At 46.0% G+C, this 10,000-nt stretch overlaps 1 protein-coding gene across 1 annotated transcript in view; it reads right to left on the reverse strand.

Annotated features, from left to right (window-relative positions):
• Positions 1–2,017: 2,017 nt before the first annotated feature.
• Positions 2,018–10,000, reverse strand: part of LOC143277674 (uncharacterized) — a 22,501-nt gene continuing 14,518 nt past the window's right edge. The window contains exons 5-6 of the mRNA XM_076582586.1: positions 6,322–6,450; positions 2,018–2,055 (exon numbers count right to left, since the gene is read on the reverse strand). Coding sequence (XP_076438701.1) covers positions 2,033–2,055; positions 6,322–6,450 — 152 coding nt within the window. The 3' untranslated portion in view covers positions 2,018–2,032. The remainder of the gene's footprint in view (positions 2,056–6,321; positions 6,451–10,000) is intronic.

Raw genomic sequence — 10,000 nt, forward strand, 5'->3', positions numbered from 1 at the left:
AGACAGATTGAGGGACAGACTGACAGACAGACTGACTGAGGGACAGACTGACAGACAGACTGAGGGACAGACAGATTGAGGGACAGACTGAGGGACAGACAGATTGAGGGACAGACTGAGAGACTGAGGGACAGACTGACAGACAGACTGAGAGACAGATTGAGGGACAGACTGAGAGACTGAGGGACAGACTGACTGAGCGACAAACTGAGAGACAGACTGAGGGACAGACTGACTGAGCGACAAACTGAGAGACAGACTGACTGAGGGACAGACTGAGGGACAGACAGACTGAGAGACAGACAGACTGAGGGACAGACTGGGGGACAGACTGAGAGACAGACAGACGGAGAGACAGACTGAGAGACAGACTGAGGGACAGACTGCGACTGAGAGACGGACTGAGAGACAGACTGAGAGACAGACTGAGGGACAGACTGAGAGACAGACTGAGGGACAGACTGAGCGACTGACTGAGGGACAGACTGACTGAGAGACAGACTGAGGGACAGACTGAGGGACAGACAGATTGAGGGACAGACTGAGAGACAGACAGGCTGTGAGACAGACTGAGAGACAGACAGACTGAGAGACAGACAGACTGGGGGACAGACTGAGGGACAGACTGAGGGACAGACAGACTGAGAGACAGACAGACTGAGGGACAGACTGAGGGACAGTCAGACTGACAGACAGACTAACAGACAGACTGACAGACTGACTGAGGGACAGGCTGAGGGACAGACTGACTGAGAGACAGACTGAGGGACAGACTGAGAGACAGACAGATTGAGGGACAGACTGAGAGACAGACTGACTGAGGGACAGACTGACAGACAGACTGAGAGACAGACTGAGAGACAGACAGACTGAGGGACAGACTGACAGACAGACTGACTGAGGGACAGACTGACAGACAGACTGAGAGACAGACTGAGGGACAGACTGAGGGACAGACAGATTGAGGGACAGACTGAGAGACTGAGGGACAGACTGACAGACAGGCTGTGAGACAGACTGAGGGACAGACTGAGGGACAGACTGAGGGACAGACAGACTGAGAGACAGACAGACTGAGGGACAGACTGAGGGACAGTCAGACTGACAGACAGACTAACAGACAGACTGACAGACTGACTGAGGGACAGGCTGAGGGACAGACAGACTGAGAGACAGACAGACTGAGCGACAAACTGAGAGACAGACTGAGGGACAGACTGACTGAGAGACAGACTGAGGGACAGACTGACTGAGAGACAGACTGAGGGACAGACTGACTGAGAGACAGACAGGCTGTGAGACAGACTGAGGGACAGACTGAGAGACAGACAGACTGGGGGACAGACTGAGGGACAGACTGAGGGACAGACAGACTGAGAGACAGACAGACTGAGGGACAGACTGAGGGACAGTCAGACTGACAGACAGACTAACAGACAGACTGACAGACTGACTGAGGGACAGGCTGAGGGACAGACTGACTGAGAGACAGACTGAGGGATAGACTGATTGAGGGACAGACAGACTGAGAGACAGACTGAGGGACAGACTGACTGAGAGACAGACTGAGGGACAGACTGAGGGACAGACAGACTGAGGGACAGACTGAGGGACAGACTGAGGGACAGACAGACTGAGGAACAGGCTGAGAGACAGACTGAGGGACAGACAGACTGAGAGACAGACAGACTGAGGGACAGACTGGGGGACAGACTGAGAGACAGACAGACGGAGAGACAGACTGAGAGACAGACTGAGGGACAGACTGAGACTGAGAGACAGACTGAGGGACAGACTGAGAGACAGACTGAGAGACAGACTGAGGGACAGACTGACGGACAGACTGAGAGACAGACTGAGAGACAGACTGAGGGACAGACTGAGCGACAGACTGAGGGACAGACTGACAGACAACACAAAGTAAGTGGCATACAGCTTAAAAACAGTCAGACAGAGGATCGGTACAGACATTAAAGACAGAACAGGAAGAGACAGGAAAAAGAAAAGACAGTCACACGGACAGAGCGAAACATTAATACTCACTCTTCAGTCCGGCTGAAACAGAAACACAAGAACAATTAATAATAATAATAATAATAATAATAATAATAATAATAATAATAATAATTTTGTTTTGTTTTGTTTAAAGAAAGAAGATTACTAATAAATAACAGCAAGAAAAATTGCACTGCGTCTTCTGACCACACAGAACACACACACACACACACACACACACACACACACACACACACACACACACACACACACACACACACACACACACACACACACACACACACACACACACACACACACACACACACACACACACACACACACACACACTTTTTTCTTCTGTGCTGAAGCATACAACAGCAATGAAACCCGCTGCTATCTGAATGCCAAATGTTATTTAATTCAGCCACATCAGGTTCGCCTTGTTTTTATCATCCATACTCTCTCTCTCTCTCTCTCTCTCTCTCTCTCTCTCTCTCTCTCTCTCTCTCTGTCTCTCTCTCTCTCTCTCTCTCTGTCTCACTCTCTCTCTCTGTCTCTCTCTCTCTCCCTCTTTCTTCCTCTCCTATCTCTCTGCCCGCTCTCTCTCTCCCCTATGTCTCCCTCTCCCTCTCATCACCCCTCTCTCTGCCCGTCTGTCTCTGTCTGTCTGTCTGTCTGTATGTATGTATGTCTCTCTCACTCTCTCTCTCTCTCTCTCTCTCTCTATCTATCTATCTATCTATCTATCTATCTGTCTGTCTGTCTGTCTGTTTCACTCTCTCTCTCTGCCTCTCTCTCTCTCTCTCTCTCTCTCTCTCTCTCCTTTCTCTCTCCCTCCCTCTTTCTTCCTCTCCTATCTCTCTCCCCCATGTCTCCCTCTCCCTCTAACCACCCCTCTCTCTGCCCGTCTGTCTCCGTCTGTCTGTCTGTCTGTGTGTCTGTCTGTCTGTATGTATGTATGTCTGTATGTATGTATGTATGTATGTCTCTCTCTCTCTCTCTCTCTCTCTCTCTCTCTCTCTCTCTCTCCCTCTCTCTCTCTCTCTCTGGCTGTCTGCCTGTGTCTCCCTTTCCCTCTCCCCCCCCCCTCTCTCTCTCTCTACCTATTCTTCGATGTTTTCGTCATTTCTCATTGTTTGCTGAGTAAGTGGAGGCAGTTCAAGATTTACCTATGGTTGAATCCAAGCATGCAGCTGTCGAGTTGTCACTTTCATGTGCTCAGTTTCAGACTGATGCTGCTTCTGACAATCAGTCATCTTTTTCGTTTTCCAAATATAAATGGGACACTAAGAAAAGCGATTCATATTGTGATGTCACGTGTTCAGACTATATCGCTGCTCTTATTGATGAAACTTCACACTTGATTGAATGTGATATTGATCTTGCTCTTGAAAAATTTAATGAATGTTTTGAAGTTGCGGGTGAATGTATGTTGAAAACTTTTTATCGGCGCTGAGAAGAGACGAGATTGGTTTGACCTGGAATGCAGGCAAAGTAGAACGGTATTAAGACAACATTTCAAAAAGGTTAGCAGATCAAACAGAGTAGAAGTCAGACTGAATTACATACAAAAAAGACGTGAATATAAGGAGTTACTAAGACGAAAGAAACGGAATTATAAAGTCAATTTTATTCATGATTTGCAGAATAATCTAAATGACTCAAAGAAATTTTGGAACTCCATTCGTTCAGTCAGACCGCGCTCGTCTCGCCAGACCAGTATTTCAAAAGAGCAGTGGTTTAACCATTTTAAAGCTGTGTTTAGTTCTGATTCCACTGATGTGAATGAATCCATTGATGAACCCGCTGTGATGCATGTTAACGCACCATCTGATAATTTACTGAACTGTAGTATCTCCGAGTCTGAAATACGGATTGCGATCACAGCTCTGAAAAGCAATAAAGCGGCAGGTCCTGATGCCATCATAGGCGAATTTTACAACAACAAAAAACAGTGTGGACTGCATTATGCCTTTTCTGGTTAAATACTTCAATCACATATTTGACAATGGTTTGTTTCCTCAAGAATGGTCTCTTGCAGTCATGCAGCCCCTACACAAAAAAGGCGATGCAAATAATCCAGATAATTTTCGAGGCATTTCATTTTTGAATATATGTAGCAAGATATTCAGTTTTGTTCTGAACACGTGTATCAGTAACTGGATTGATGTGCATGGTCTGATTGGGGAAGAGCAGGCGGGTTTTAGAGCAGAACACAGTACAACTGACCACGTGTTCACATTGTATGCCATGGTACAAAAGCAGTTACTTAGACACAGAAAATTATATGTCGCATTTATTGATTTTAAAAAAGCTTTTGACAGTGTTTCCAGGAGTAAATTATGGGTAATTTAAATTTTAAAAAAAGAATGGTTTAAATGGTAAAATACTGCAGGCTCTGAAAAGTATGTACGAAATAGTTAAAGCAAAAGTATGAGTTGGTGGTGACTTCACAGACAGTTTTATGTGCCCTCGTGGCCTCAAACAAGGTGAAGTATGTTCTCCATTACTTTTTTCTTTACTTATTAACGAATTGACCTCAGATGTGCTTGCGGGTGGCATGCATGGCATCCAGCTTTCTCCTGATTTTGTCCAGCTCTTGATCTTACTTTTTGCTGATGATGTAGCTCAATTATCTGATACCCCAATAGGTCTTCAAACTCAGCTTAATATATTGTATGGCACAGCAAAGCGATTTGATTTACTTGTCAATTTAGAAAAATCTAATGTGGTGGTGTTTAGAAATGGTGGCTACCTTGGTGCGAACGAGAGATGGTTCTATGGAAATTAACTTTTGAAAATTGTGAATTTATATAAGTACTTTGGTATTTTTTTTATCTTGCCAGAAAAGGAGTCGTTGCTATCATAAGAACACGTTCGTTCGTTTATTTATTTATAGTCTGTTCATCTAAGATGATGATATTAGACTGATCATAAGAACACTTTAGGCGATTGGAGAACATTCCCCTGGTATCTTTTTTAAAATGTTTGACTGTCAGATACAACCTGTGGTGACATATGGAGCTGAAATATGGGGAGTTACAAAAAAATCTTGATTTAATCGAAGGTGTACATCTTTTCGCTTTAAAAAAGTTTTCAGGCGTACATTCAAAAGCTCCTAGACATTTGGTTTATGGTGAAACTGGTAGATTTCCTCTCTATGTGATGACTTATGTTAAATGTATTAAGTTTTGGTTACGTCTACTAAAATTAAGCAATGATCTATTCCCCAAGAAAGCATACAATATGTTACTACATCTGCAAACACAAAATTATATCACGTGGGCTTGTAGTATTAGAAATGTTTTGTACATGTACGGCTTTGGTTATGTGTGGGAGGCACAAGGTGTTGGTAATGAATGTGTGTTTATTCGTTGTTTTAAGCAACGGTTAATTGATTGTGCAAAGCAAAGTTGGCATTCCTCACTGCCGTCACATGAATTCTATCGAGTGTATTCTGTTTACAACCAATCACTTACAACATCTCCGTACTTACTGGTCGTGAAAAACTTTTTTGTACGCCGTCTGTTTTCACGATTTCGAATCGGTATGTCAGATTTGAATTGGCGTTTTTTACAGTATAATCCTTTTCCTGGTGATAAGAGAATGTGTAGTTTTTGTCACACAGCCATTGAAACAGAATATCACTTCCTTTTGGTTTGTCCAGTTTATCAGACTCTAAGAGAAGAACATTTACCTGCCAAATATCACAGAAATCCAACCTTGTTCAAATTTGCCGCTTTGATGTCCTATGTGTCGGAATCCTTAGTTGCGAAGTTGTCGTTTTTTGTATGCAAGGCTTTTGGCGTGAGAGCGGAGCTTTTGAAATTGGGCACGAGTGGATGAGTATGGGTATGCATTTTGTTACACTGTGGCGTATACATCAAATATCCCCCCCCCCCCCACCCCACCCCAACCCCCTTTTTTCCGATTCTTGCAATTTGTAATTAATTTTTGTAAGTTTTGTTAGCTTGTCAGCATTTAACTTAATCCAGATCGCTGGATCTGTGTGTTAAGCGCGCGAGCGTGTATGTGGGTGTGTATATGCGCGCGTGCATGTGTTTGAGGGAGGGGAGAGGAGAAAGAGAGATAATGAGAGAGAGAGAGAGAGAGAGAGAGAGAGAGAGAGAGAGAGAGAGAGAGAGAGAGAGAGCTTGCAAGTCACATGCGCATTGATAAATTGTTCACACTATTTGATTAATTATGCAATATATTTTTTTTAGTGGCCCACTCCTTTGCTATGGGCCGGAGGCCAAACAAATAAACCATTGTCTTGTCTTGTCTTGTCTTGTCTTGTCTCTCTCCATGTCGCTCATTACATACGTTTCTTGCAGTTGCCGTGGGCGTCTTTGAAGTAGCCGGCCTTGCACAGACAGTGGTAAGTGCCGATGACGTTCAGGCAATTCTCATCGTCAGTGCACAAGTCCAGGTATTTGTCACACTCATTGATGTCTGCACGTCATCGGAAACGAAACGAAACGAAACGAATTTTAGTTTAGTTCAAGAGGGTTAATGGAACAAGCATTATCACTACCAGCCCTATGGTAAATATTTGTAAAAAAAAAATAATAATAATAAATTTTTTTAAAAATCAAACAAATTTACATGAAAATAGTCGTCTACATATTCCATACACAGGAATAAGAGAGAGAGAGAGAGAGAGAGAGAGAGAGAGAGAGAGAGAGAGAGAGAGAGAGAGAGAGAGAGAGAGAGAGAGAGAGAGGAAATTAATTTTATTTCAAGAAGGTAGTGGGATAAGCCTTTTTTCTTTTCTTTTCTTTTTTTTTAATTTTTTTTTTTATTTACATCCAGCCCTTTGAGCAAAACAAAACAACAACAAACAAAAACACTATAAAAATCTGAAACATGAAAATAGTCATCCACAGCTCACATTACATTCACAGGAAGAGAAGAAATAGATGGGAAGAAAGACAAGACAAGACAAGACAAAATCTTTATTATCGAGGCTAATAGATAAGCAAGTAACATGGGTTGTTGTTTTTTACATCCAGCCCTCGCCCTAAAGAGAGAATAAAGCTAAAGAAGCGAAAATGAGCACAAAAAAGGAAGAAAAAATCAAAACACAATCAAAATACACCATTATTTCACCATCCACAGCCATTCCACACAAAAAAAAGAAGAAGAAGAAAAGAAAAAGAGGTGGAGAGAGAGAGAGAGAGAGGAGAGAGAGGAGAGAGAGAGAAGAGAGAGAGAGGAGAGAGAGGAGAGAGTTAGGAGGAGAACTGAAAGATCATCAGTACATCTTTGGTTATAGCAGTGTTAAATCTCTAAGTTTCATAAGAGAATACTGGCTGAACATCATCCAGTGCTATGCTCCCACCAATGATTGGGAAGAAGAGAAGAAAGATGACTTTTACCAACAACTACAGACAGTGATAGACAGAAGAGGAGCCAAAGACATAACCCTACTGATGGGAGATTTCAACGCCAAGATCGGAAGGGACAACACCGGCTACGAGGACACCATGGGGACACACGGACTGGGACAGATGAACGAGAATGGTGAGCGCTTTGCAGACCTGTGCGCCCTGAACCAGCTGGTGATAGGAGGAAGTATCTTCCCACACAAGCGCATCCACAAGGCCACGTGGAGATCCCCAAACCACGTCACAGAGAACCAGATCGACCACATCTGCATTAGCCACAAGTTCATGAGATCATGGCAGGTTGTACGAGTGATGAGAGGAGCCGATGTGTCATCAGACCACCACCTTCTTACGACGACAGTGAGACTTCGCCTCAAGAGATTCACCAACGCCAACAACACACGGACAAGGTACAATGTTGGACTGCTCAGAAACAAAGACACACAAGCAGCATTCCAGACCAGCCTTTCCAACAGGTTCCAGCCACTACAAGAGCTGATAGAAGATGGTGAGATGGACATCGAGACACAGTGGGAACACAGCAAGAAGCTCTGGCACGACACATGTGAAGAGGTCCTTGGCAAGAAGAAGACTCAGCACAAGGAATGGATCTCTGCCAACACCATCCACAAGCTGGAAACAAGGAAAGAGAAGAAAACTTTGCTGAACACGAGCAGAACAAGAGCAACAAAGGCAAAGGCACAGGAAGAGTACACAGCAGCGGACAGAGATGTAAAGAGGAGCATCAAGAAGGACAAGAGGGAATACATCGACGACCTGGCCAGTCAAGCAGAGGCAGCAGCCGGACAGGGGAACCTGAAGGACCTGTGCCTGGTGACCAAGAAGCTGACAGGCAAGTTCCAGCAGACCGACAAGCCAGTGAAGGATAAGAACGGGAACCCATTGACAACAACCGAGGAACAGCTGAAACGATGGGCAGAACACTTCAGGGAGCTGCTGAACCGCCCCGCCCCTGATGCACCACCAGACATTCCACCTGCAGAGACAGAACTGCCCATCAGCTGCGACAAACCCTCAAAGGTAGAGATCAAGAAGGCCATCATGACTCTGAGAAATGGGAAGGCTGCAGGGCCGGACGAGATACCAGCAGAAGCCATCAAAGCAGACACGGGAATAGCTGTCAACATGCTATACAGCCTCTTCAGCAAGATCTGGGAGAAGGAGGAGGTACCGGCCCAGTGGAAAGAAGGAATCATCATCAAGCTGCCAAAGAAAGGAGACCTCAGGGACTGCAGCAACTACCGAGGGATCATGCTCCTGTCAACGCCAGGCAAGGTTCTCAACAGGGTTCTACTGGAAAGGATGAAAGAGGCCGTCGACCCCAAGCTCCGAGACCAGCAGGCAGGCTTCCGGTGGAACAAATCCTGTGCCGACCAGATCGCCAACCTGCGCATCATCGTGGAGCAGTCGCTGGAGTGGAACTCTCCCCTCTACATCAACTTCATAGATTATGAGAAGGCCTTCGACAGTGTGGACAGAGAGACGCTGTGGAAGCTGCTGAGGCACTACGGAGTCCCAGAGAAGATCATCTCCCTCATCGGGTGCACCTACCAGGACATGAGCTGCAGGATTGCCCACGCAGGCCAGCTGTCCGAAAGTTTCGAGGTGAAGACAGGAGTTCGTCAAGGGTGCCTGCTGTCACCGTTCCTCTTCCTCCTGGTCATCGACTGGATCATGAAGACCACTACAACAGGCAGGAACAACGGTATACAGTGGACACTCTGGACACAGCTGGACGATCTCGACTTCGCTGACGATCTGGCGCTCCTGTCACACAACCACAGCCAGATGCAGGACAAGACCACTCGCCTGGAGACCACGTCAGCCAGGACAGGGCTCAAGATCAACAGGAAGAAGACCGAGCTGATGAAGATCAACACCACTGCCAACACTCCAGTCACAGTCGGTGGAGAGCCCATCAGGGAGGTGGAGTCTTTCGTCTACTTGGGAAGCGTGGTTGACCGACAGGGAGGCACGGACCGAGACGTCACAGCCAGAATCGACAAGGCAAGAACAGCTTTCATCATGCTCAAGAACATCTGGGCATCTGGAGCAATCAGTATGGAAACCAAACTCCGCATCTTCAACTCCAATGTGAAGTCAATTCTGCTCTACGGATGCGAGACATGGCGGACAACACAGACGATGCAGCAGAAGATTCAGACATTCTTCAACACCTGTCTGAGGCGCATCTACAAGATCCGATGGCAGGAGAAGATCCGAAACGAAGATCTGTGGGAGCGAGCGGGACAGGAACCAGTGGCCAAGCAGATACTGCGGAGGAAGTGGGGCTGGATCGGACACACCCTCAGGAAGCCAGCGTCCAGCATCACACGCCAAGCCCTGACCTGGAACCCGCAGGGAAAGAGGAAGAGGCCGCCCTCGCAACAGCTGGAGGCGAGATACCGAGGCAGAGCTGAAGCAGCAAGGGACCAACTGGACTGGAATGGCCAGAACAGCCCAGAACAGAGTGCGATGGCGAGGGGTCGTCGATGGCCTATGCTCCACCAGGAGCGATGGGCAAAATGAATGAATGAATTGTGGTGAAGGGGAGATGGATTTTATGCGAGAGTCGATAATCATTAAAAGTGAGC

Source organism: Babylonia areolata, chromosome 34 (assembly GCF_041734735.1).
Source record: "Babylonia areolata isolate BAREFJ2019XMU chromosome 34, ASM4173473v1, whole genome shotgun sequence".
Lineage (NCBI taxonomy): Eukaryota > Metazoa > Mollusca > Gastropoda > Neogastropoda > Buccinidae > Babylonia > Babylonia areolata.